This window comes from Ornithodoros turicata, chromosome 1, assembly GCF_037126465.1.
Source record: "Ornithodoros turicata isolate Travis chromosome 1, ASM3712646v1, whole genome shotgun sequence".
Classification (NCBI taxonomy): domain Eukaryota; kingdom Metazoa; phylum Arthropoda; class Arachnida; order Ixodida; family Argasidae; genus Ornithodoros; species Ornithodoros turicata.
Window position 1 is genome coordinate 215,309,764 of NC_088201.1, and position 26,060 is coordinate 215,335,823.

Consider the following 26,060-nt stretch of genomic DNA (forward strand, 5'->3'; position numbering starts at 1 on the left):
CGCATCAGCCTGGTTGTTGTCTCAAACGCGGATGTTGTAGGAAAATTTAGGTTCAGTGACGCGGTGTCTCATTTGGTGATGCCACTGGTAGGCGACACATTTGAGAGATAGCTTCACGTAACACTTCTGTGCATTGTGGTCAAGCCCATTTCAAATAACGCTCACGCTTAGCAGTGTTTGAAAATTTAGCGGAACTATTCAATTAATTTATTTGTGTTGCGGGAATGACAACTTTAAGATTCTGTGAAACCCATTGAAAAAGCGAAAATCCCGCTAAACTACGAAGAAACGAAGTGGGCTTACGCGCAATTCACGGAGGTGTTAGGTAAAGCCATCTTGCGTGTGGTGACGCCCACCAGAGGGATGCCAAAACGGCTCTTCGAGAATGTTCGTTGCTATCGCCGGTCATAAACGTAGACAAGGACAGATTTCAGGTAATAACTTTGCCCGGTAGGCAGTATTTTCTGAGTTACAGCAAAACGTAGAGTAAGCAGCATACTGTCACGAAACTTATTGTTCCATCAGGTCTTCGACGAAGTCTTCCAAAGGAAGATAGACATAGCGGACGACGATCTCAACGCTGACAAGCCTGAAGTGTTTGTGTTGACTGTGTGAGTCCCTTATTGCTTTCAAACGCGTTGCATTATTAATGAAAGGGATGCGTTCATACGTAACACCATGCCCTTCATGATGCTTCGTGTACAACTCACTTGCACGTAGTTTGTATTTCACTCTTAATGGCGACTGATCTACGATTTAATTCGCCACGAGGATGCCATTTTTACTGTCCCAGTTGCGTCCAACGGCAGTGGAAATACCTGAAACCATCCACTCATCTATTGTTACTGAACGCTCAGTACCTGGCGGTTTAAACCTCTTAGTGCGAAAAGTAATTGCTATAAATTTCCGCTCATACCGCGGACTGTTAGGAAATGCAATGAACCAGCACAGACGTTAATGAGCTGTGCTACGCCTAATCACGTTTACAAATTGTTAGCGACAGTTTTGTAATCGTGCCACTGCTTCATTATTGTTTTGACTTCGATAAATTCACTAAAGGCTCACTTACATTTACTTCGGTAAACCAGTAGTATACCGATGACAAGTGTAATAATGGTGATAACAAGGGTAATAATCATGCAAGAGTATCAGCTGTTGACTCAGCAAGATGCTTCCAAAGGCGTAGAAGCCGCAAATGAAGATGTGATAGTCATGGTGACAAGAAAACAAATACGGTGCTGTCAGGAAGCAACAGATGGTGAAGCTGCCTTGCCTATACGATTAACAAATGCGAACGTCGGAAGAACCGTATGTCACACCTTTCATTCATTTGTCAATAGAGCTTGGTGCACAATTATTGGTGTGTCCCGGAATCAGTCATGACGTATTTTCTACGGTTTCAAAAGTATTTATTCACACATATAACAGGATGATGACACATGCAGGATTGCGCTTGCCCAAAATAAATAGAAGCTAATATAGCTAAAATAGAACTCTTACAAACCACCGCAGCCAAGCGAAATCACAACATGAATAGAGCAATGAGAATGATTTGCCTGTACAAAATTTAAAGCTCTCCAAAAAAAGAAAAAAGAAGTGAAACCTTGCTGATGTTCAATGGATGTCAAGGGAACATGACAAAATATCCCCATCAAAATCTCTCATTGTTTTACCACTGGGATTGGACGTTTGATCTGGGATGATCAATATTTCTAGTTTGCAGGCATGTGGAGGCAATAGCCTCATTAGCATATTTTTTCAACTCATGCCAGGTGAAGTAAATTTAAAAATGCCGTATTGTGCGGCTGAAGCTGACACTCATCGCGACACACGAAAAAGCCTAAGAGTAACTTGGATTTTCAGTGATGGAAAAATTTTCAGTAAATGCTCGGTCATGTGGTTTTAACTTTTGTATACCCCATTTTTGTCACACGTAAAATAAATAAATAAAAATAAGTAAGGGTACTCGCACTGGCAACAGCACATGTGCCAATTCATTGCAAATTCTATGCCAAATCAGGCGTCACTCTGAAGTGCATGTTGCATTTCTGTAGCGTTTAATTCGTTCGCTTGCCATTACATTGTTTTTCGCATTTGTACATTTGTATTTCTCTCTTCTGCTTTATGTATGGTGCACCGGTATCAAACGCCTAGCAGATGTTTGTGGCCACAGAACGCGGAAATAAATACGTGTAAGAAAACGAGGTCGGCTTGTGGTCCGCAATCTCCTGTTCTACAGAAACCGACTCTCAACACACACCGACAGTAGAATTTCCCAAAATTAATCTAAAAATCTAAGACAAAATTTGACCTTGCAGGAGCAGTGGAGATCAACAACAGCACGAGGTTGTGTGATGGCGTAACCCTTCATGGGTTTCATGCAATTATGAGTTTCCTCATGTTGGATTACGCCAGTGAAGTCAAGAAATTTCAGTGCATTAATTCCCTTTCAGACCTCCGTTGCATACAGGCCCTGAGGGTCGTCAGCGAGTTCTTCAAGGAGAAAAGGGTAGTGGATACTTTATTTCTACATGAGTCGGTGATCAGTATCATCATTTTATGCTCACTTAACCGTGGACAAGCATAGTGCATTCTCCTCAGTGGCGGAGCGTGCAGGGGGCCTTGGGGGCAGCGGGCCCGGGTGAAGAATTTTGCCGGGCGAAAAATGTCTGTGAGTAACAACAATGCCGGCTTCTATGGCAGACAGAGAAGTTCGTTTCTCCTCCACAGAAGACTTCTGTTTATGTGTGCACAAAATAACATTGTTGCACTGGGTGACATGGTTGAGATTCTCAAGAAAAGCATGCACAGTATTTCATTTTACATTTCTTCCAGCGCACCAAATACTGCATGCTGTTCTCAAACCACAAAAGGGAGTTCGGGGGATGTGTTTATTGGAAGCAAAAAGAAAGAGAGGAAAGTTTTGTCCGGCATAGGCTGGTTTGCTATTGCTTAAGAAAAGAAAAAGGAAGAAGCATAAAAAATACACATTCCCAGTTGCGAATGAACAAGTGGGTGATGGGGTGCTGTACACCCCTTACCCTGGGAACCTGAAATGCTTTGTGGCCAACCCCCATGGAGCGAATATCCTGCGAAAAAGTTGTTGCATCAAGGAAGAACACGACTGCAACGGTCCTGATCACAGTGAACAAAAACTACACCGACCCTCTGTTCAACGTCGTACGCCACCTCGCTTAAGCACTCGGTGGGGAGCTCTGCCCGGCTTTTTAGTTGAGCATGAAAACGGCATCGCTGATGCGCAGCTCGAGGGCAGCTGCGAGTTGTGCGAATCTTTGCTCTCCTGTAGGCGACAACGCTTGGAGAACTGAGAATGTCGGCTCTCCCAATGAAGTCACAAGGTGGCAAGGCAGAACATGCGACTTCTTTTTGTTCGTTCCTCCATTCACTAGCGTAGGCCACGCTGGAGCAAGTCATGAGGAGAATTCAGGGACATTCCGTCTGAACTCTGCCTTCGCTTTACTTCAGAAATGCCTTGTAAGATAAGCAATGGCGCGGGTCACAAGCGCTGAAAGGAGGAACTGTTGGGTAGGGCTCGCCGTTTTCGGGCTGTGGGAGTACAGCTTAGGAAAAAAGCTACTGGAACGCTAGGTTTTTATATTGAACTTCTGTCTGCTGAGGGGAGCACGTGATGAGCAGAATCCTTGAAATAAATCAATGAATCAATAATTCAGAAATGTTCCCCTAGGGCCGCAGGGGAGGCCGGAATAATTTAAATACAAGATTCCAGCGTTATAGGAACTTTTGTCCCAAACTCTGTTAACGGCATAGATTGGTAGAATACAAAAAGCTCATGACAGGCCCAATCATGAACTGTGCACAGCAAGCGTTATCGTTGTTCCGAAAATTGGCGCGCGCAGGGCTGCATGCGCATTGGCCGTCGCAGTGCATAATGAGAACACAGGCCGGCCCGTGCTGGTCATGTGGTGGATATGTCGGCGCGTGATACCCGGCCCATGCTGGGCATGTCACGTCGAGACTGTGAGGTACCCGGGTTCGAATCCCCGTGGCGGCTGTGCTGTCTGGGGTTTTTCCTGGGTTTTCCTCAGACGCTTTCAGACATATGTCGGCACAGTTCCCTTAGAAGTCAGCCCAGGACGAACATTCCCCGTCAGTCGTGACGTTGCCCACTTCTGTGACAACGGCGAGCCCTTTCACGACCACCGCCACCACCACTGCCACCCCCATAGTCATGCCTCAGTAATCAAAAGCAATCTTTAAAAATATGGATAAAAAAACGGGGATATTGAGCTCGGTCCACGTTGTAGCAAGCTCATTTGCAAGCGTCTTTTTAAAAGCGATATCAGGTGGTCGTGCAACCTTCAGGACGCTGACCGAACAATGCGGCCTTTCTAATACGTGGCTACAATTCTGCTATCCTCGTGCTTCCGAAAATCCACTAAAGAGAAAGTAAGTGAGCTAATTTTGGAAATATTCATCCGACACACGTGTACTGTTGGTCATGGAATTTGCACCACGCCAATTTTGAAATCGCTTCTTAGCGTGCACCTACACGGTCTCAGGAGCATGTGTGCCAGATTGCGTCTTTTTTGGTCCAGCGGTTTGGGCTCTGGCTCGTTGACTTGTAGACTCTGGATCGTTCGGGACAAGCTCATTTATATATATCAGAAGTTGCGTGTCTAATTATTGCAGTGTGCCTGATTACAACAGGGACCCAGACAACCGTTTGCGTGGAGGATAAGACGTAGAATGAATGTATATTGAGCTCGCGCGTCCCGCCTCCTCTTTGTCGCTCACAATTATTATCTCAACAAATATCGTTTTATTGTGATTTGATTATTATTGAAGGAGAGTATCATTATGCTGTTGAAAATATGCAACACAATACAACATACACACGATAACAAGCCGCGGATTCGTCCCTGAGTTTTGTGATGACAACGTGGAAACGCGGTCACTCGAACGGACGTCTGCGCGGTAACCGCGTAATTTTATATTTGGCAATGGGAACATGATTCTTTGTGCTACCGTGGTACACCGGAAAAGACGTCGAAGAAGCAGTTAAGCTACCCGAGGTTTCCTTTCCTTTCTACACCTCTGACTTTGCGTCCGTATCATTGTGCGTCATGGTTATCTTCAGGTCGATAAACAACCTTCCCGCCTCTGTATGCTACTTGCTTTTAGGTGGAAAACGATTTTTCAACCACGCTTAGCACGGGCCAGAATGAAACCGCGACGGAAGGTTCAGAATTGATTCTTGAAATCGGTAGATAGTTCTCTTTCAAGTACTGCTCTGTCCGTGACGGAGACATATCTCCCAAGCATTGTCGCAATACCTGACCATGATTAAGCCACACTGGGGACATTTATTTATTAGTACTCTCAGGGCAAAGTAGTATAGAGGGGAATGTTATAATGTAATCACATCAATAATAAAGGTCATAAGAAAGTAAAAAAGCTGCATCAATGCTAGGGATCCGGGAATGAAAAACAAACAAACAATTGTAACGGCTAGCGCTGTCATACGAGGTATGTAAACAAAGTAATGAGACTGACCTGGTATCGACTGCTCTTGCAACTCTGTGGTCTCGTGTTTCACATGACGCCAAACTTAGCGACTCAGCGACCTCCAGCAGGATATGTTTTCAACATTTTGCAATGCATGTTGCAGGTAGTAATTCCTAATCACTACGTTTAGCATTAAATTATTCACGTGGGGAAGGAGGGAGAATGTCGAACTACGGGTGACAAAAGAAAAAAACCTGTGCCGCATATCTCGAGACGAAGCAACCGCTGGCCGACCAGGGACGGATCCAGACCCACGGTTTGGGGGGGGGGGGGCGGTCGCCCAATCGAAATGAGTGTATGAAATGAATGAAATGAGAATAAAAGAAAATTACTTTGGTGCATGTTGGTCCATTTCCGCCGAGTCACGAAAGGCTTTTAAAATAAGGGTGGGGTATGCCCATAATCTACCCGTGAAATCTGCATTTTGCTAGCTCATGAGCACTATCGCACCCACAGCCGACGAAGAGCGGTCGAGTGACTTAACGCGCGTGAAATCTTACACACGGGACACCGCATTTAACGTCATATTAGTTCCATGCATCTACGCAACGATATCTCTACAGAGCTCGTCTTCAAGTACCGATCCCGGCACTGTATGCGCGGCTTTTAGCAAAAATAAAAAATAAAAAAGCACAAACAGCAACCCGTGCTAAATGCACAAAATACGTAAAATAAGAAAGCCAATTGGAAGGAACGAAACCCGGGGATTGGAACCCGGACATTTCGCAGCCAATGCCGGAGAGTTACCACAGCTGAACACGAGTCGGATCCAGATAACGCGTCATAAGCTCGTCCCGACGCCTCGTTCGTTGATTGAGAACTTTATACGCCCTTTGCGAAAAATTGACGCTACTTTGGGTCGCGGTTTTTGTCTCAGTTTGAAGTAGACTCTTTCTACTTCACGTCTCTGGTGGACATTTTTTGGGGGAGATTAGCATTTCGTCGATATTTGCAAGCAAAGACGTACGACCAGCCGTCACACCGTGGAAGAAACGCGAATGGGCAAGTTGGTCGGGCAAAAAATTCTGTGGTTCTAAAGTCGCGATCTTGGTATCAAAATGTCGCATTGGGTCTCATTCGTTCATCCAGACATGAACATTTTCTGGCAACACTGGATCTATTGAGATTCTAGAGGTGGTGGGTGGTGGTGGTGAAAAGGGCTCGCCGTTGTCGGCCTCACAGAGGTGGGCAACGTCACGACTGATGCCCTGGGGAAACGTGCGTCCTGGGCCGACTACTTAGGGAACTGTGCCGACATATGTCTGAAAGCGTCTGAGGATAACCCAGACAGCAGAGCCGGCACCGGGATTCGAACCCGATTGTAGAGAAAGACGTGGTGCAGTACATTGCACCTATGGGATATGCAGGCATAGCCGTCTTTAGGGAGGGTGTTCCGCGATTCTCGGAATGAGCTGCGTCAAGGAGTCTGAGCGACGAATTTGACGGGCTTCCCAGTCTGTCAGCGCAGGAGGCTCTGGCGGGTCCTTGTTTTCCCGAGCCCTCATCATTGGAGACGAATGGCTAGGGTTTTCCGACAGGGACAAGTTAAGCAACACAGCAACTGCGATTCGCATCTGCACGGCCATTTTGCGCGTGTGTTCCTGCATCAGTGATCAAAGTTCTTCCCAGGACACAAACTCCGGCATGAGTGCTAAATCATTTCGTGGAGCAGGAGACAGTTGCTTCCAACGTCGTGGTGACATAACACAAAACGCCGCATCCTACTTCTGACACCAAATGTTACAGAGCCCAGAGGTCCAGTTCTATATCGTGAGCACCTATTAAATCGAAATGTGTAGCACCATCGTTATATTTGCCTCCATTTTGCGACAACATTTATTGCAGCCGAGGCGGAGTTGAGCAGAACTTCCCCTTGAAGTGCTACGATGTCTACTGTATGGTGGGGTATGATGGGGCTTGCAATTTACACTTTTTCGGGAATTAAGGTATAGTTTCCGACTCACGGAATATGTACAATAGTTAGGCAGACACCAAATGACAGGATGCTCATTGAGCAAGGTGTTGATAGATACCTGGCAGGTCATCATGAGAAGAACGATGAACAAGGTTTACCTATTGGCAATGCTCGGTGCACAATACCTTTGTACTTTATGTGCTCAATTTTATGAACCATTTTTATTTCAATTTTATAGTCATATCCGTCAGATACACTCAGAGGAGGAGGAGTCAGACGGAAGAGCTCCCGACTACAGGGTCCTTCTAAAAATATAAAATAATATCGAGACCATTTCACAAGCGCAACTTATTCAATGAGAATTGAAGATACAACCATAAAAGTAGTGACAAAGTCTAGTACCTTTTCAGATATCTAGTAACTTAAACAGATTCATCTGAAGAAAATAAGTACTGTTTGATTAGTTTTTAAACAAAGAGAAATGGTTCGAGAGTTGTTTGGATGAAGGCAACTCATTTCACGTACGTGTGCCAATTGCAAAATTTACGGCAATATTTGCTGTTACTACTGTCAATGAATGTAAAAAAAAATACTAGGGCCACTAGGTAGAAGGTAATTAAGTTCCTGTAAAAGCGACTATTCTGGCCAAGCCCGAGTTTGATGTACACATTTCAGTATTGTGCCTACTTGGACAAGCTTGCAGCAGCATCACAGGATCATTCTTGCCATTCAAACTGCCGAAAACGTGTCCAGTCTTTGACGCATATCCAAGTGCTGCCCTGCGATTCACTAATTTGATGGTTCACATACAGTATGGTGTCGTAACCCCCACTTGTCAAGGGGTGCCTCAGGGTTTCGCAGCGAGGTTCTGGAACAAGATGAAAGAGCATGAGGGCAATCAAGAGAAACTACGTAGAGCGAAGATTATTTGCGCTAAGACAATGGCCGGTACACTGTTCTCAGAAGCAAAAAAAAGAAGAAGAAATCATTGCTTAGTAGCTACTTATTAGGTATTTATTACCGCTCACTAAGTACTTATTGCTATTGTGCATGTTGTAGTGCCTATGAAAGGCTAGACTGTAGTCATTTATTGTAACTGTTTCACTACGATGGCAACGAGAAAGGGAACTCGAATGCTCTCTCGAGCTGCTGACGACCGTGACAACAGTGATGTTGTTTAAATGACGATGATGCTGATGGCAGCAACATTCAATCCCCGTCTTCGAGACGTGGTGGAAAGATAATTAGTTCAAGTCCGTTGCGTGTCGTTGGTGAATGCGCACACCAATACCAGTCGGTGTGACCATGTGACATGCTGAGGTGTGGGACCTATCTGCTTGGGTGGGTGACAGAGGTTGGTAGTTAAGTCTGTCGATGAAGATGTTCCCGCGATAGCTGTGAACAACAGTAACGAAATGCTTGGGAGCCCGTTGTAGGAGCTGGTACAAATCATCATAAAGCAGCTAAAGCGGCTGCGTGCGACGCCATGACAGATTAAAATGGGGGTGGCAGATTGAAGATCAGGAGCCCAATCTTCAACTTGTGATCAACCCCTTAACTCACATTAAATACATCACTTTGCACGTGATTAGGCAAGAGCCCTGCGCGAGCCCAGTAATACGACTTTGGAGCGCGCGAATTTTAAATATAAGGATGACTCTCGCTATACGAGAGTACAAGATCGGGGCTCAGGTCCAGCGTGGGGGAGGCGGATGTCGGAATAATGTTGCCGGAGGTGCCAGCGTACTGGGTATGCTCACCGTACTCAGCAGTGACATCCGCAATGAAGAATTGCCCCGGAAGCCCAAGTGACGTGCTACATATAGATTCTGACTGCTATGTACTGAATGTCTGGCTTGTGCGCTCTGTCAGGCCCAGCATGACGAGTGGAAGTTTGATGTGCAATGTACCGCCTGACCACACGCCCGAACAATGACGTTGAGCTGTGTGTGAACACGTTCCAGAGTGCTATTTGCTGGTATGTGATAAGCCGCTGCTTGTAGCTGAGTGACGGTGAGCTTGGAGCAGCACTGAGCAAAGAAGCGTGATGGAAACTGAAGTCGCCGGCGTACGTAGTAAGTAAAGACGTGGCGCCGAAGCCAGCAATCGATTCGTGGAGAAATTCCCATGCGACTATTGCAGCGGTACGACGGATACTGGAATGACTGCAGGCCACCTCGTGAAGCGGTCGTTGTACATGGCTACAGAGGATGTTTATTTTTATCATTTATCATTATCGGTTTGTCGCCTTGCTATTCCGCAAGAATATACGTAAAAATTGAAGTAACCGAAACTAACCAAAATTGTACCATTTGGGCCTTTTTTTAAGAAACTCAGGTTTCCGGTAAAATATGAAATTGTAATGCTGGTTTAACACACGGCCCCCAACCAGTATCACGAGGCGAGTGGGGGGAGCAGATACTTACCTCATCTCCTGAATAGCCGTACTAAGCCGGATACAAGTGGGCCAAAGATGGGGATAGCGTTAACTACACCCAATGCGACGTCCCAGAACCCAACCTGTGGTGCAGGTGGCATAGCATTTTTCATCTGCGGAATGTAAAACATCACATGATGATGGGTGTTGTACCCAAGCTCTGATGGCTGTCAAAAGACGACGGAGCTTTGAACTTACCTGTTCTACATCCAGGCTGTGGGTTTTGGCCATAGCTTCAATCTTTTCCATGTATTTACTCCTCTCCTCTTCAATAATCTAACGCAGAAAATGCCCTTTATTAGAAAGGGAGATAGGACATGTTCCTGCTACCTCATTCACTCTTCTAGATCGGCCCCTGCATGTCCAACGCTAACCAGAATAAAACAACAACAGCAGTCACATTCAACAAAAACATTCGACAAGCGGATCACGAATTCTCCGCGACCAGCACAAACAGTCCCCCCCGCCCGCCGGTTGGTCGCGAAGGCTACCGATGCCCTTCCAGCCGCTCCGCTAGAAAGGGCGCTCACTCATTTTCTTTGTCCGAGTGACATTTTCTCCAATATCCAGAAAGTAAATTATCACTGGCCCGATCTCGCCATGCGTTACATCAAACTGCAAAGGAACACCAATTCGCATTCGATTTGCGGCGCCATTGTCAGTGATGAACGCGGAGCGAGACGGCAAAGAGCTTTGGAATCGATTACAACGGACGCGGCACTCTCTTTAACACTATCTACCCTTGGCGGACCCTTGTGCTCTGCAGCTGCCGGTAAAGTACGTCAAAGGGGGGGAAACCGAGAGACAGCCGCTTTCGTCAGTAACAACTGTGAGAACGAAGCGGGTGGCATACTGAGTCACGCGTACTGGGGCGCACAGAAATGAACATGTTATCACGGATTCCGATCAGTCACTTGTTACAGCCTTTGGTCTCGCTTTCACAGATCTTTCTTCACAAGGAGTCGGCGATATGTTATCAGCATCTTCGAGTCTGCTTTGCGCAATATGCAGGAATTAGGCCACTAACCTAGAGAAATATTAATACTCGGTGTCCCAGCTGAGTGCGAACAGATTTCCTAAATATATAAATATCGCTATTTCTGCGATGAAATCGATTCCAATATGTCATACGCTGAAGGGCACTCCTTAGCAGGGCATTATCAAACTGCTGAAGCAATGCCTTAATTAACATTCAATAATTAACTTTTGAGCTACGAAGTTGTCCCAATGAGAACATCTGGCCCCTCCGGTCACCTGATACCGGACATGTTTTTAGACCAAAAATCCGCTCGATAGATCACCCGCAAAAAATTCGTGGAGGAACACCATTTTTTCTTAATTTTGTTCATTGCGCGTCTTCGGACACACGAGTTCCCTTCACCCACAATGTGAGAGGGTAGAAAAGCACACTATAGCCTCTTGCGTCCAGGAAAATGACTAAAAGCAAACACAAAATGGCAACTCAAGATAAGGGCAGTTCGGATATAGAGTCATCGCATGTGTTTGTTTTCATTTTGTTTCGTCAATTTAAAGCTGTTCTTCGACGCATGAGGCGGCATTGTGCTCCTTCCCTTGCCACATTTGAAGTGAAGGAAAGACACGTCTAGAAAAGTGCACAATGAACAAAATAAAGAAATGGTGCTGCTTCACTTTTTCTTTTAAATTTCTTTATTTTATTTTTTTTGCGGACGATCTATCAAACGGATTTTTGTTCTGAAAAGGGCTCCGGTATTAGATGGCCGAAAGGACCATATGTTCTCACTTGGGCAACTTCCTAGCTTTTAAAATTAAGATACTTAATTAGTGAAAGTTAATTAAGACATTGCTTTAGGAGTTTGCTAATGCATGCTAAGGAGTGCCCTTCAGCATATTCTATATTGCAATCAATTTTATCTCGGTAAAAGTGATATATATATATATATATATATATTTAAAAAAAGAACGTGCTGGCATTTAGCTGGGACACCCAGTATCTCTCTAAAGCACAAAAATTAAATATGAAGGCATGTCCTATTTGTTCAGAGTAGGTTTACTTACCATAAACGGAACAGAAGCAAAATATTTTCGTTTCCATCTCGAGAAACCAAAACGAAAACGATATTCAAGGGTTATAACAATATCACAAACAAAAGTCACCGGACGTAATCCATCCCTATGGTGAACTACCATCCTTAAGAAAATTTATTCGTCTGTTTACACCGTGTTGCTACAGGGTTTGACAGGGTGAACACACTGAACGATCTCGAACAAACAGAAACCGAAACCAGTATCCACGATATCTAGGGGACCATAACAGAAACGAAAGTGCGAGTACTTGAGATACGCGAAACATAATCGGAAACATTATTTCATGTGGCGAACCCAGGCCAGGTCAGCCAGGTTGGGTCGGGGCGGTTCAGTCCGGGTTCGGTTCGGTTAGGCTGGGTGAGGTGAGGTTTACGTCAAGGTTAAAGTTGGGTTGAGTTGTTCGATTAACGCCTCGGTGAAACGCTGGGCTAACGTATCAGTTAAGGTTTCGGTGATAGTTTGGGCTACGTTAGTTAAGGCTTAGGTTAGGTTAGGTAAGGTAAGTTAAGATACATCGAAATGGTCACCTGTTTGATTTTTTCTTCATAAACGCGCTGAGCCTCTTCTCGTTCTTTCCCAATCTGGTCCTTCATATCCTGAAATCAGTGAGACTTATAGGATGGCATACAACATTAGCAGCGGCATATAACTAGACTTACCCGGTTGTACTCCCTCAATATTTTACGAGAACGTTGGCACATGTCGTAGCAGTGATGGAGATCCTGGAACGTTACAAACCCGTTATTACGTGGGTATGTGTTGTTTCTTATCAGTTGAAAATATCATGATCATCCATAGCTTATCGTGTGTAACTGCGACTAAAATATGCGATGCGTTAGCCTTCAAACCTCTACTCTGTCTCATAATTGAAAGCAATTCTGCAGTTTTGTTGCTCTACCGTGGGAAAAGTCCCTACGGCTCATTTTTGATATACTGTACATACCTGCAAGCGCAATGGGCCTTAATGGCCTATTACAACCATGAGACCCAATCTTAAAACATGGGTTAGACCAACGGTGGCTAACTTTGAAACGAGATCAAGGGTTGGAACGCCTTGAAGTTAACACTCAATAGTTTTTTTACAAACTTCAGTTGGCGACGTGATGAATGTTACAGTGAAATAACTCCCTTTACTAAAGCACAGTTGAGGTTATATTCAAGTTAAGTTACCGTTGATCCCGCTTCATTTCGGCGAAACCGGGCATAAGTGTTCGTGACGTGTGATGCAGTAACAAAGAAAAAAAGAAAGAAAAAGAACATGAAGAAGGCGAGGAACACACAAAGACCTTCACTACGCAGTAGAACACTAATATCCAAGAGACGTACCAAACTGCTCTAAAACTTCGTGGATGTTACGCAAGTCCTGTGGATGTTTACTGGACGTCGAAAAATTAACAACCCATCCGTTCCTCATACAGCGTTTCCTATGGACATATCCTAGTCGAAAAAAAAAAGACAAGAAAATTATGACAAACGAGGCTTTCTTATGTTGGGACCTTGATGCTTGTTGTAGATGATGTGGATTCTTGTCCTGTGTCGTCGTACATGTCTGTCGCGTGCCGTTCTGCTGTGCTTCGCCGCGTCGTACACAACTACTTTTTCTGAATGGAATGGGGGGAAAATAGCGCGAAAAACTGGACATACAGAGAAGACACGTACATACGGGGACCCCATGTCATCTCTTTCGCGCAGTTTTTTTTCCCATTATTTTCTATTTCCATTGGCATACATTTCTATTGCCTTAACTCAGTTTTTTCAGGTCCCAAAATGCTGTGCTCTCAGTAACATGTGTGAACGATGTTTAATTGCATACAAGCATATAGGATGAGGGAGAGCCTGCGCATGAAGTATATGTTTTGCTATTTTTAGATCCAAGGGACTGACTCCCTCAAGTCACTAACTCTTTCTCCGAGTTCAATATTCGTCATGGATACCAGTGGCAACAGCTGGTGAAAGGTGGTGTGAAGGCTCTGATTTATAAAAGCGTAAAGTTTTCCACACAATGCCGCACAAGCTCATGTAAGCAGTGTTCGGCAGTGGGTTACTTGTAATCGGTTATAAAAAAAAGTTAGTTCACGAATAAATGCTTTCAGTTTGAATAGTTTGCATGTGGTGTCAGCCTCGGAAATTGTATGGGGGAAAAGGAAGTCCTAATGTGGAAACGTCGTTGCACTTTACGCGTATAGTTACTTCATTTCACATTTCCCGTAAGGTAAGCGCGTGTACACTGCAAGGACTTCGTTCCTTTAGAAGTTCCTGTTTCCACTTTACATATAGGGTGTCATTTTTTTTCGATACGCATTTTTCATCTAAAAAAAAAGCTATAAAGGCTATAGACGTCCTGCTTTCACTTCTACCGTCCCTGGGCCGGCCAATGAGAACATCCAGAACAAAATCCGTTTGGTAAATCGTTCGCAAAAAAAAAAAAAAAATCGTGAAGGAACTGCACTTTGTCTTTATTTTGTTCACAAGCGCATCTCCAGAAACGCGTCCTGTCTTCACTCCCAACGTCAGTGGGTAAAACAGCACGGTGCCGCCCTATTCGTCAAAGAAGAGCTTTAACTTGCAGAAAAAAAAAAAAAACGAAAAAAGAAACATGTATCGCGTAATGCTGTCGGAACTGGTCTTATCTGGGATTGCATTTTCTGTTTCCTTTTACTCTTTTTCGAGGACGCAAGAGGTGACAGTGTGCTCTTTAACCCTCTTGCATTGGCGGTGAAGACAAGACGGGTCTCCGAAGATGCGCAATGCCAAAGAAAAAGGTGTTCCTTCACGATTTTTTTGGAGGACGAACGATAGAATTTTGGTTCTGAAAACGGCTACGATGTCACGTGACCGAAAGAAACAGGAAAAATAATAATTAACGATTTTTAGGTAATTAGTCATCCGACGACTGAGCAACAGATGGCAAGAACGTCCGCCGGTCCACAGATGATGCCTATAGCCTTGTTTTTTTTTTTTTAAATGGAAAATCTGTATCGAAATACAGGGTGTTCAAAATTAAGCTTTCACTAGCACTTTATAAATAGGCGAACAAAAGAAAACTGGCTGTTATTTTTCTGTTCCTTGAGCAGCACCTGTTTACAAAACTAGCGTAAAGTTATCATGCGGTTTCCTATCATCGCTGTTTTTGCGTAGCGCTCGTGAAAGCTTAATTTTGAACACCCTGTATAAAGACACACTGTATAATCAGATTGCGCGCTCATCGCCTTTCACTATAGCCCGCGCCAACTTGTGTTCGAATTGATGGTCAATCTTAATACTGCTTACAAGTAACTTCGTACCGGACTCATGACAACACCATATAGACTGCGTAAGAAACGCAAATGACAAGAGCGGTAACTTTTGAAAGTGCTCCGAGATCTTCGTTAATGGTTGATTGGAAATAACGAAGATCTGGGAGCACTCTCAACGGTAAGAAATCCTGCCGCCAAGATGATCTAAACTTTCTTCCTTTTCGTTTCTTTTTTTCTTTTCCTTGTCAGCAAAGTTCGAAGCAGTGCTCACCCTGCCCAGGAATTTCCCCCTAAGCGGACAGTGACCAAAGGCGAATGACATCACCACCCGGTCTTGACCTTCTGGAATATTCCCGAATCTGACTCACTGACAAACGCCTGTGGCGTGCTCGTGCGGATTATGACGTCACGTACCAAACCTATTTAGTAAAGTCTAACCACCTATGCATCTTTTGTCCTGACGAAGACAGTGCCACTGTGGAAACGTCGATTGACCCCTTGCTCATTTTGCTTTTTAACCTCTCATTATGTAATAAACTAGTGTTTGTCACTTCCATAAATCTCTTTCCGCGTCTTTTTTTTTTCTTGGCCGTTTGGTAATCTTTTTACCTCAAGCAATTAGCAGGAGAAAAATTTGCAGCAGCCCTTTGGCTGCACGTATAGCATAGGTTTTTTAAGTCAAACATTGCCATGCCAGTACTGGACAGCTGTTTCGGCCTTCTTGGACCTCGTCAGCAGTCAAGCAGGCAACGTTTGAGCGGATGGCGTCCGAAGGTCATGTGGCACGTGATGCCTGCCGTCAGGGTGTCCTAAGACACCTCTGAAAGCCCAGTGCAAAGCAAGTCAAGTGTATACACTTGACTTTGGAAATAACGAAGATCTGGGAGCACTTTCAACGGTAAGAAATCTGGCCGCCTAGATGATCTAAACTTTCTTCCTTTTCGTTTCTTTTTTTCTTTTCCTTTTCAGCAAAGTTCGAAGCAGTGCTCACCCTGCCCAGGAATTTTCCCCTAAGCGGACAGTGACCAAAGGCGAATGACATCACCACCCGGACTTGACCTTCTGGAATATTCCCGAATCTGACTCACTGACAAACGCCTGTGGCGTTTGTCCCCGGTCAAGTGTATAACTTGAGAATTTACCGCGACCAGCCCCGACAAAATATGTAAACCGAAACCAATTAATTACGCAACAAATGACCCGCTTCGGTGGCAGATTTTTCTCTAAAAGGTGTCCACTTAAGGTCCCAAAAGGGGTAGTACCCATTTTAATGTCGACAGTGCCCTGCTTTAGAAGTTATGTTTTTTTACGAAACTCATTGGATTTTTTATTTATATAATGAGCGCCTCCCACTCATTCACACGGTGCGCAGCTTGTAGGTGGTATCGCACAGATACTTGTAAAAGTTCGTCGATTGGTGCACCCGTTCGAGAATTATTTAGCCCGGGGATTTAACTGAAACACCCGGTATATACAGGGCGTTTCACAAAACACAGCTATTTGATGACGTGGGAGCTCCTCTGCAGTTCATGAAACCGGTATCGGTTTTTAAAGCGTGCCGCAGCCCCACCTAACACGTATACACATACACCGTACAAAAGTCCGACTTCATCCATGTGTTCATCAATGGTTATGAACGCCAGAAGGGTTAGCGCAGAGTCATGACGCATGTCGTGCGACACAACGGCGTAGCATCAGGAACCGGATAAATGATTCACCATGCAAGTGAATGTTGCTATGTGGTCTTTCTTCCAATGGTAACCCTGAATGCAGAAAGAAGAACGACCGTCCTATTTTCCGCATAGTCAAAATGGAGGACAATCCCTGTAGAATCCGAGCATGTCTTGTCACTACGTATCGTGTTCCGTTGAATACTGCGCACGCCGTCATGAGCTGCGTAGCGAGTTAGACACTTTCTCGGGAGATCGACAAATTGATCAAAGTTGATGGCTAATTTCTGAAGTGTGATTGATTCCTATATGATAACTCGACCTCCTCGTCATCGTCGCCAAGCATTCCGCCATCAATACATTCTCACCTGAACACGATTTGCACCTACCCAGTGTATACGCCGAATTTGGAAAATCTGAAACTGCCCGAATCGCGCTCATTTATTTGGAGCCTCGAGGACCGAGAACGAAATATCGCCGAGACTTGCAACCAGACTTGTTTTGCGCCTTTTTCGGTTACGAACACACCAGATCCAGTGGCATAGTGGTTAGGATGATCGCTTTCCACACCGAGACTGGGAGGTGACACGGGGTCGAATCCTGTCACCGACTGTGCTGTCTGAGGTTTTCCCTGGGTTTTCCGAAGACTTTCCAGACAAATGTTGGCACAGTTCCCCCTGAAGTCGGCCCAGGGCGTATAATAACCCCCCTGTCCCCCACTCGTTCCTCCTGTCCTGTTTCCATCTGTCCACGTCTGTACGCCGCTCACAGCCACAGTTGCTTCGCGGCGCTAAACCGGAATTAAAAAAAAAGATTAGGAACCTTTTTTTCCCGAATAGAATAAAGATGTCACCGGAGCCCCTTCATCGATTATAAATGGAACCACCCAGTTATACTCACTGTTACATTACGTGCGTGCTTACCGTCTGTAAATTAGTTTATGTACACACGGCGAAAAACGCAACTTATTATCCCGGTTTTGACACTCGCGCTTTACCGCTTTCCAAAGATGTTTCTAAAGCCAGACGCATCCATCTTCAGCAGCCTGTGTCGTCTGCTAGCGTACACACGGAAGCAAAACCTTTCCCTACGATTCTTAGGGTGAATTCGGGTGGTCATTTCGTGACAACGTGGCCGAGCTGGACCGCGTGACCGTTGTCACCCGAACATTAGTGCTAGGAATCTAGCGGTTGTAGTTACTTGAATCACGCGAGGGGCATCGCGGTCGCCCGTCTTCGAGTTCTGTCGTCTGCTAAATCATGTGATTTCAACGTGCGGAGCCAATGACTGCACTCGCTACCGCTGCGGTGCGGATGTGACGACACCGGATATAGTTGGGCAATCCGGTGCTGGATCGTTTTCAGAAAAGGCAAAAAAAAAGTGCTAGCTGGCAAATTCCGAGCGCTCGGAAAGCGCCACGGGAACATGTGAGATTGTACATGAGCGAACTGATGTTCTGAGGCTGGAACAACATAGAAAGGATAAATACATGCAAGGCCTCAAATTGCCTAAGAAATTAACTAAGAAAGATGGAAGTTACTGAAAAGGTTAGCCAGGCTGTAGGACTCGAACCCACGTCTTCTGAATTACCGGTCCAATTAGATGTGGGTTCGAGTCCTACAGCTGGCTAACCCTTTCAGTGACTTCCATCATGCTTCATCTTTCTTCTATGCGAGATTACTTCATTTTGGCCAAGCGAACATGACTGCTCGGTGTCTGGCAAAAAAAGTTGCTTCGAAATGACCACCCGAATTCGCCATTAGAAACTACCGCTCACCTAAAGCAGGTGGCTATCGAGGTGAACTCGCGGCATTCCTTTTGCGTTACACAAGTGCATAGTTTCGGCACGTTCGTTTTTGATTTTTTATTTTGCGATTTTTTATCTCAAAGAACTTGCTCCTTTTAGACTTTTCGTAAAACCGGGTGGATTTAAATTATGGTTGGCTTCCATTTTGGTATGTCGCATTTTCACGCAAACATTTAACTTGCACGTTTTTTTTATTTTTTATTCCAGGTACTTAGTCGCCGTGCAAGAGCTGCATATGCTTTCAGGACGCAATATAGTCTTGGCCGTCTCATGCGTCCGCGAAAATCGCATCAGTGCACCACACACAGTTTTTATGGAAAAAATAAAAATAATAAAAAGAAAACACCTTGCATGTTTCTACGTTGTGCAACACGTTGTGTATGCCTCTGACAGGCGAATGTACAAGCTCATATGGTACATTACCTTTACGAGCTGTTCCCGAAGTTCCTTGTCGTGCTTTCCCATCTTCTGTTCCTCATCGTACTGTGACAAGCACTGTTTCATCAATCTCTCATGTTGCATCTCAATATCAGTGTCAGATTCGGAACAAGTTTTCGTAAAGGCGATCTGTAAAAAAAAAAATATATGTCATGAAATGAACGGGCGCATTGCAATTCCTGGCTCCGGGAGTATGCCGGCATATAAATACTTATTAAAGTGATTGTGACAGGTCATGCTAGGTTATCAGAGATAAACGTAAAAGACCATTCTTTGCGCTGACGTTAACCTGCATTGAAAGCTTTACAGCGAAGAGGGTAATAGAATCGGAGAAAAAGGGAAATGGCTAAAAATTGGACAGTTCGGTATTTCATACTTTAAAAGCGATAAACCCCCCGTGCCGGGAAACAAATCAAAGGACGACACAACACACAGCACAGAAAGGTGAAAGTGCGCTGTGTGTTGTGTCGTTCTTGGACTTGTTTCCCGGCACGGGGGTTTTATCACTTTTAAAGGAGAAAATGGGCACTGCGAATACCGTAACTCATGCAGCTCTGGCGTCACACCCCTGGCCACCGCCAGTGAGGCAGCGCACGAGAAATCACGAGATTACGGTTGCGAATCGCAATGGAGGCAACTCTGAGAGCTGTGACGCCTGGACTTCGCCCGAGAGTTCGTTCGAGGGCTTGTATCTCGCTAAGTACGACGCGCCGAAGAATAAATTTTTTACTCGGTATTCTGGTACGCAGTAGGATTCGTCCATGATGTGATGAACCACATATATTAAGGCCTGCAAGCTCCTTCAATATAATTATTATGCAGGATGTTTATTTTTATCCGTTACTGATTTTTATTAAGCAGAGCCAAATTGGTGCCGTTTTTGCAGATGAGTTGGCAAGGTGAACATTACCTAGCACAGGGTATGTAACCGCAGGATCATTGTATGTCTGCCAAAATTCATTAATTAACTCTTTCCCTATGGGGTTTCCGTAAGGGATCCGTACTCACCGGATCCCACTTCGAGCTAGACTCTCGCCCCACTCTCTCACAATATTGCTTTGTCACAGGCCACATCCAGCCCATAATCGCTGTGCCCTCAAAGCTCTCCTCACCTTTCTGGACACCATAGGACTTCGATCCTTATTGTTATTGTCATCATTTCATTCCCTTCATAGCCACCAGCAATGGGGCAGAGTATCGCCCATGGCGATGAAACTCCCCATTCATCATCTGGTAATAGAGTTGTTGTTTGAGAATTTCGCGCAAGAGGGAGATATTCCAGGATAGCGGGAGGTATTCCTCGTTGAAAGACATTTCATGTTTTAAGAACCCTTAAACGCGCACGTGTATTGAAACATCGATCGCTGAATTTCGCTATGCAAGTAAGGCGAAACAAGAAATACGCACTTTTCCAGAATAGAAATGACACGTCCTTCACCTATCTTGTCAACGGATTAGCTCTTACACCAATCAGCTCCATCGCTCCAAAGCAAGTGGCCCTCCCACGTTGTTTGCATGCCGCTTTTTCTGAGCTTCAAAAGATGTTAGTTCTTGTTTCGTTTCATTAACATAGCGACATGCAGCAGGGGATACCTCAACACACGTGCGTGTTAAAGGTTTTCTCTTTTTCCATAACATGGAACGGCTTCAACTAGCAATACCTCCTTTTCTATTAACTCACTTTGCGCGAAATCTCCTACTTAAAAAGTTGAATAATGCATCTTGATGTAATTAGACAATATAACTCAGCTGCAAATACGGTACCTACTTGGCGTTCTTAATTTCTAATAAAGATTCTGTAAAGAATAAAAATTAACACCCTGTATATTATATCATAATATATATTGCATTCTGTAACAAAATGCGTTAGTGTGTTAGGTTAACCTTGAAACACCTAACATAATGTGTCAGTGTGTTTCAAGCGGTTGTAAAGTAACGGACATCGAACATTTGATGTCAGGTGACTTCCTCGCCAAGAACAGGATAATTACCGTAACTATTTAAGATAAAAACACAATTTCAGGGACGTGTTGTGTTCATGAGGTGAGCACCACAAGCGATACCATGACAAGCGTTGTCCATACATGGCCTATTCCTCATGACGTTGACTATTCCACCTGTCTTGTGAATGGTGACGTGAATCTCAACCGACCGTGCGTATAAGCACTACGTGAGCTGACAAGAAATAAAGCAACAAATAAGAAAGACTTCATGTCGATGTCATTTCGATACCATGGGAGAATCGTGCTGACGCTTTTTCCCATTGTTTTTCCAAATTTGATTTTTTTCTGGTATTACACTGCACAGAGAAAATATCTTGCATAGTGACTCCCGATGAACAGCTTGAAGAACGAGGCAGGTTTTGCACACGCGTTCAATGTCGCCTCATTGGTCGTTTAACACGTTCTTTGAGTTGGGATTCAGAAAACTGCTGAGACACGCGGAAATGTATGTCTGCGTTAGGCGAATGAGAACGATAAGCTACGGTGCCTGAGGTCATTATCCGTAGCCCTGTAGTAACAAAGGACGCTTTAGTGGCAAACGCGCGTCTGTGACACTTTTGCATTATCGATTGAGGGTATACTTTTATGGAGATATTGTTTTAACTGGTTGACAGAAATATGTTCCGGCGAAAGAAACATGTCAATACGTGGCTTACCCCTTCCATTGCGGTTTCATATTTCTTTATGATTTCGTCGATGATTCGCTTGTTGTGGACGAATGCGGTTGCCTGTGAATATAATGAACATTGAAGAAAATTTCTGCCTGGACATCAAAGTACGTCAGATATAGGAAGAACAGGCAGTTCGTCGTTGCATTCATTTATCCTCCTCGACATGTGAGAGGCAAATTCCCCTAAAAATTACGTCACGTGTATTCGATTCTGTACTACAAAAATCATGGGCAGTCAAACCTACATTGAAGACAGACATGGGTTGAGGGAGCTCCTTCTGGTTGAAGATGGTGAAATAAGTCTGAAATAAAAGAACCAATTTTCACAGTCTCTTTTCCCCAAAAGTACAGGGCTCAATATAAATAAGTCGTAATATGTTTACGGTGACAGACAACAATGAAGAACGGTTGGAAAATCGCGTCAGCAGATAACGATTTTTTTCGACCTAGGTGAAATGAAGTTATGCATTCGTCGTACGTACACACATACATGCAAACTTACATACATACATACATACATACGCGCATACATACTCACATGCACGCATTGATTCATACATGCATTCATGCAGACCCTGCGCGAAAAACCTCCAACTACACACACATACAGTACGCGAAAAAGAGTTTACCGAACGCGCTCCAGCGCGTTCCTTCCTCTGAGTGACACCCCATAGCAGGGAAAGGGATAGTACACGCGCTTTCAGACAAATGCCTATGTAGCCCATGCAGTCACCTGTTTGCAAGTTCCTACGGTCCCATTCGCTACTAGCGTGTCAGTCTGAGGGAGGAATGCGCCGGAGCATGTTCCGAGTTGCGGAGTTGCCACTCCGGAGTTGGAATGATTCCGGAATCACTCCACATTTAGCAGAGCCCGGAACGGAATTGGAATTGATTGTCGGAAACTGTCCTAGGAATGGGAATGGAATGGTCTGGGTGCCCCGGTGGCAGTTTTGGTTTCAACGTGCTGGTTTCTGCCCCCGCACCCTTTGCATCACTCCTGCACACGGTCAAGAGTGAAATAACATTGTCTTTGTGCTCTTTCCGTGCTTGGGGATGTCAATCTCCTCTAGCACTGCTCGACTTGCAAGTATGGTTACCGGTCCTTTTCTTTTATTGGGTGAATTAACGGAATGGAATTGGGTTGCCAAGCCATACCAGGAGTGGAAACTGATCATACCTTTTCATTCCGAGGAATTTAAAGGAATGGAATTATGGGAAATTTCCATTCCTCGGAATTGAATTGCAACGGAATGGGAGACCCAATTCCGCATCCCTGGTACATACATCCATGCATACGTACATGTATGCATTCGTGCCTGCATACATACTTACATACGCGCATAAATACATGCATACACACCTATATTTACCTCTCCGCCCAGCCCTCCCACTGGGCTATGGGCCTTGGTTGCCATTTTTAAGGAGTCATAACTTTTAAAGAGATTTGGCTACCTACCAGCAATATAGATCATGGCGTGTGTGTGTGGATCATAATCAGATCATGGTGTGTGTCGTATTTTTCAAAACATACTGTTTGCGCATACTGATTGGATCTTTAACTAGTCATAATTTCTATCACAGTTGTGGCGTACTATAGCTTTAGTTCCATTAATTCAATTATCATCATCATCACGTGCATACACGCATGCACTCATCACTACAGATATACATACATGCGCACGTACGCACAGAAACAGAAGAACAAAACGAAGAAATTATCACGATGTCCTCCTTCCGTGACTGTAAGGATGTATAATGTACAACGGACAGAGCTCACCTGAAACATGCACACGAGCTCCTTGCACGTGACAATCCTTCCATTGATCTTTTTGGGAACTAGCCTTTCAGGTGAGAGAAGGTAAGACATGAGGTTCTCCAAGTGATACTTGAAATCTTCAGATATATCTGTGAATGAAGATTGGCATTGTCAGGTATTTATGTACTTGAGGGTGTAGTTGTAGTTGGAAAACAGTAGGAAAGGCGTTCAAGCGAATGAGCGATGTATGGCAGAATTCCTCCAGTTGCGCTGGAAGTGGAGCGGTTGGGAAATGGTGCCTGTATGAGCGATACATCAGAGATGCCACATTATTAAAGCGCTAAACGCAAAGGCGACGCACAACCGGGTGTTCACTTTCACAGATTCGTTCGGAAGACTATACTGGTGTTTAAGCAGAACGAGGCTCTAGTAACTTCTATGGCCGTGAGACACAGAGCTGGACTTGTTTGTAAGACACGGCGAAAAAGCATGTCCGCTGTTGCCTTTGTGTGTCTCGCTCCCAGATTTTTATCAACAAGGTTCTGTGCTGAGGCAGATGTTCACTCATTGATCATGTCTCGCCCTTGCCCTTCTGTTCTCGAAGATGTGCTCATATCGCAGTATCATTGGAACACCTCTTCCCATTCGTGAGCCCTGATAGATTGCTTTAGAAACGTTTTCCGTACACTGTTGTTGTGTTAATTGATTCGCAGAATTGTGCTCCTGTTAGTCAGCGATAACTGCTCAGCTCATGAAATTTAGCGGTAATGAAAATGTCGACACGCAGCGGCCGTTGCTCGTAGACATTACGCAACTGCCTGAGTCACCGCGTTACCGATTTCGAAGCTTATATTCCGCATAAAACGGCGTCTTAAAATGAACATCGTTCTACAAGTACGACAGCGAATGGCCATATTGTATGTGAATCGCTGTCGACATACTAAACGGGCTTCATTACGACGGGTAGCGCGGATCTCAGCAAGCCAACACGTGACCGAGTGTGTGACTTTAAATTTAGCGTGCGCTTGCTTTTGTGTGAGAGCTACATGAATGCGTGAACCATGACCAATGCTTTCATCCTACGACCTTCCTACGTACTCCACCGAGGGAGATCTACGATGGTTGAATTTGAAGGAACCTTACCACGAAGTCTTCCGTCGAAACCCGCGTTCTCTACCGCGTCACCAGGTCTGGGCAAGAGGAAACATTTCACTTCGCTGAAGCTGTTTCGGATATTTTCACGTAGTTCGGAAACTTCACTTGGCAGTGTGAGGTCCCTTTGAAGGAGAGGGTGAAGCAGCGCTTCTCCTCCTTCCAGTCCGAACGACTTCTCTCCGTGATATTGCCAGTCGCGAATGAGGAACAGCAGCTTCTGGAACACTTCCTTGCCCTGGCCGTCAGCACTTCTAGCCATGTTAGCATACTCGGCAAATAGCTGTCAGAAGGGGAAAAATCGATACAGACTGAGAGGAAGTAAAACTTTTTCTCTTCATTTTTTCGCTTTCTTTTTTGGCGTATGACTCCACAAGTCTCATTCACCCGAAACACTCGTTGGCCCCAAGGCAGGGTCGCTCTTCGACTTAAATACATCAACTATTGCCGCTCTATGTGCCCCGACCTCACGCATCGGTTCTGCGTTCCTATCTGCTGCATAGGTTAGGTTAGGAACCAAAAATTACTTAAATTATACCCAATAAATGGGTAATATTGGGATAATCTCAGGAATACCGGAGCAATATTGGACCGGTTTTTTGAGCGTCCAGCCAACATTGGGTCAAGATTCTGTGTTGCTTGAGTACATATTTTAAAATAATATGGTAGAAAAATGTAGAACTCTGGGGTCAACTTGGATTACATGAACTCAGATCCGGGATCAACTGACGCAACATTGTAATCCAGAATGTTTCATATGACGGACCAGATCTTCTAGAAAATGGTTTCGTAGCTATGCTTCCAAGACAGTAGCCTCATTAGGCAAACGACGTAACCGATGGCCATGCTGTGTGAAACAACGCACATCTAATAATGCACATTTATCGTCATTGAGGTACACAGGTAATTTTAACGCTACAGAATGCTTGTACCACGTACTACCGAAAACATCCCACACGTTGAATTCAATTAAAATACCATTACCTAATTAAAAGCCCTTGTCCGCAATCCAGTGTCTGCGATAAATTTTTATCCTCTACGGAATATGAGAGCAGCACAAGTGTCGTTCCAGCAGTGGAGTTATGCGTCCAGGCGGACACCCTCAGGAGGATAGTGTCAATACAAAATGACTAATTATAAAAATTCACTAATTAAAATTTTAATTATGGCATTTTCGCAGTAGCAAGATACGGGAACGGGGGAGAGTCGTCATTGAAACTCATTCTACATCTTACAAAATCAGAAACGAGAGTGGGCCGTGAAGTATCCATCGTTGAAATTCAGTATGCAAATGGGCCGCCAAACGAAACAAAAAAGTGCCCACAAGGATGCATGGTCTACGCCAAGGGGAGCTTATTTGGG

At 44.6% G+C, this 26,060-nt stretch overlaps 2 protein-coding genes across 2 annotated transcripts in view; both read right to left on the minus strand.

Moving 5' to 3' along the window:
• Window positions 1-9,889: 9,889 nt before the first annotated feature.
• LOC135394494 (atlastin-2-like) overlaps window positions 9,890-26,060 on the minus strand; it is an 80,195-nt gene continuing 64,024 nt past the window's right edge. Inside the window, exons 9-13 of the mRNA XM_064625260.1 lie at window positions 19,103-19,246; window positions 12,626-12,688; window positions 12,494-12,562; window positions 10,098-10,175; window positions 9,890-10,012 (exon numbers count right to left, since the gene is read on the minus strand). Of these exons, the coding sequence (XP_064481330.1) occupies window positions 9,890-10,012; window positions 10,098-10,175; window positions 12,494-12,562; window positions 12,626-12,688; window positions 19,103-19,246 (477 nt within the window). The remainder of the gene's footprint in view (window positions 10,013-10,097; window positions 10,176-12,493; window positions 12,563-12,625; window positions 12,689-19,102; window positions 19,247-26,060) is intronic.
• Window positions 21,617-24,993, minus strand: LOC135379172 (atlastin-2-like). Its single transcript, XM_064612416.1, has 5 exons — window positions 24,690-24,993; window positions 23,568-23,695; window positions 22,036-22,092; window positions 21,777-21,848; window positions 21,617-21,628 (listed from the first exon to the last, which is right to left on the minus strand). Exons 1-5 carry the CDS (start codon window positions 24,958-24,960, stop codon window positions 21,617-21,619), a joined length of 540 nt encoding a protein of 179 aa, XP_064468486.1. The 5' UTR covers window positions 24,961-24,993.

Excerpts from the sequence above, each read along its gene's own strand:
- LOC135379172 (XM_064612416.1), bottom strand. The coding sequence starts at position 24,960 with ATGGCTAGAAGTGCTGACGGCCAGGGCAAGGAAGTGTTCCAGAAGCTG. Across the intron at positions 23,696-24,689 it reads TTTCGACGGAAGACTTCGTG|ATATATCTGAAGATTTCAAG; the intron begins GTAAGGTTCCTT and ends CTTCATTCACAG. Across the intron at positions 21,849-22,035 it reads AACCCATGTCTGTCTTCAAT|GCAACCGCATTCGTCCACAA; the intron begins GTAGGTTTGACT and ends TTATATTCACAG.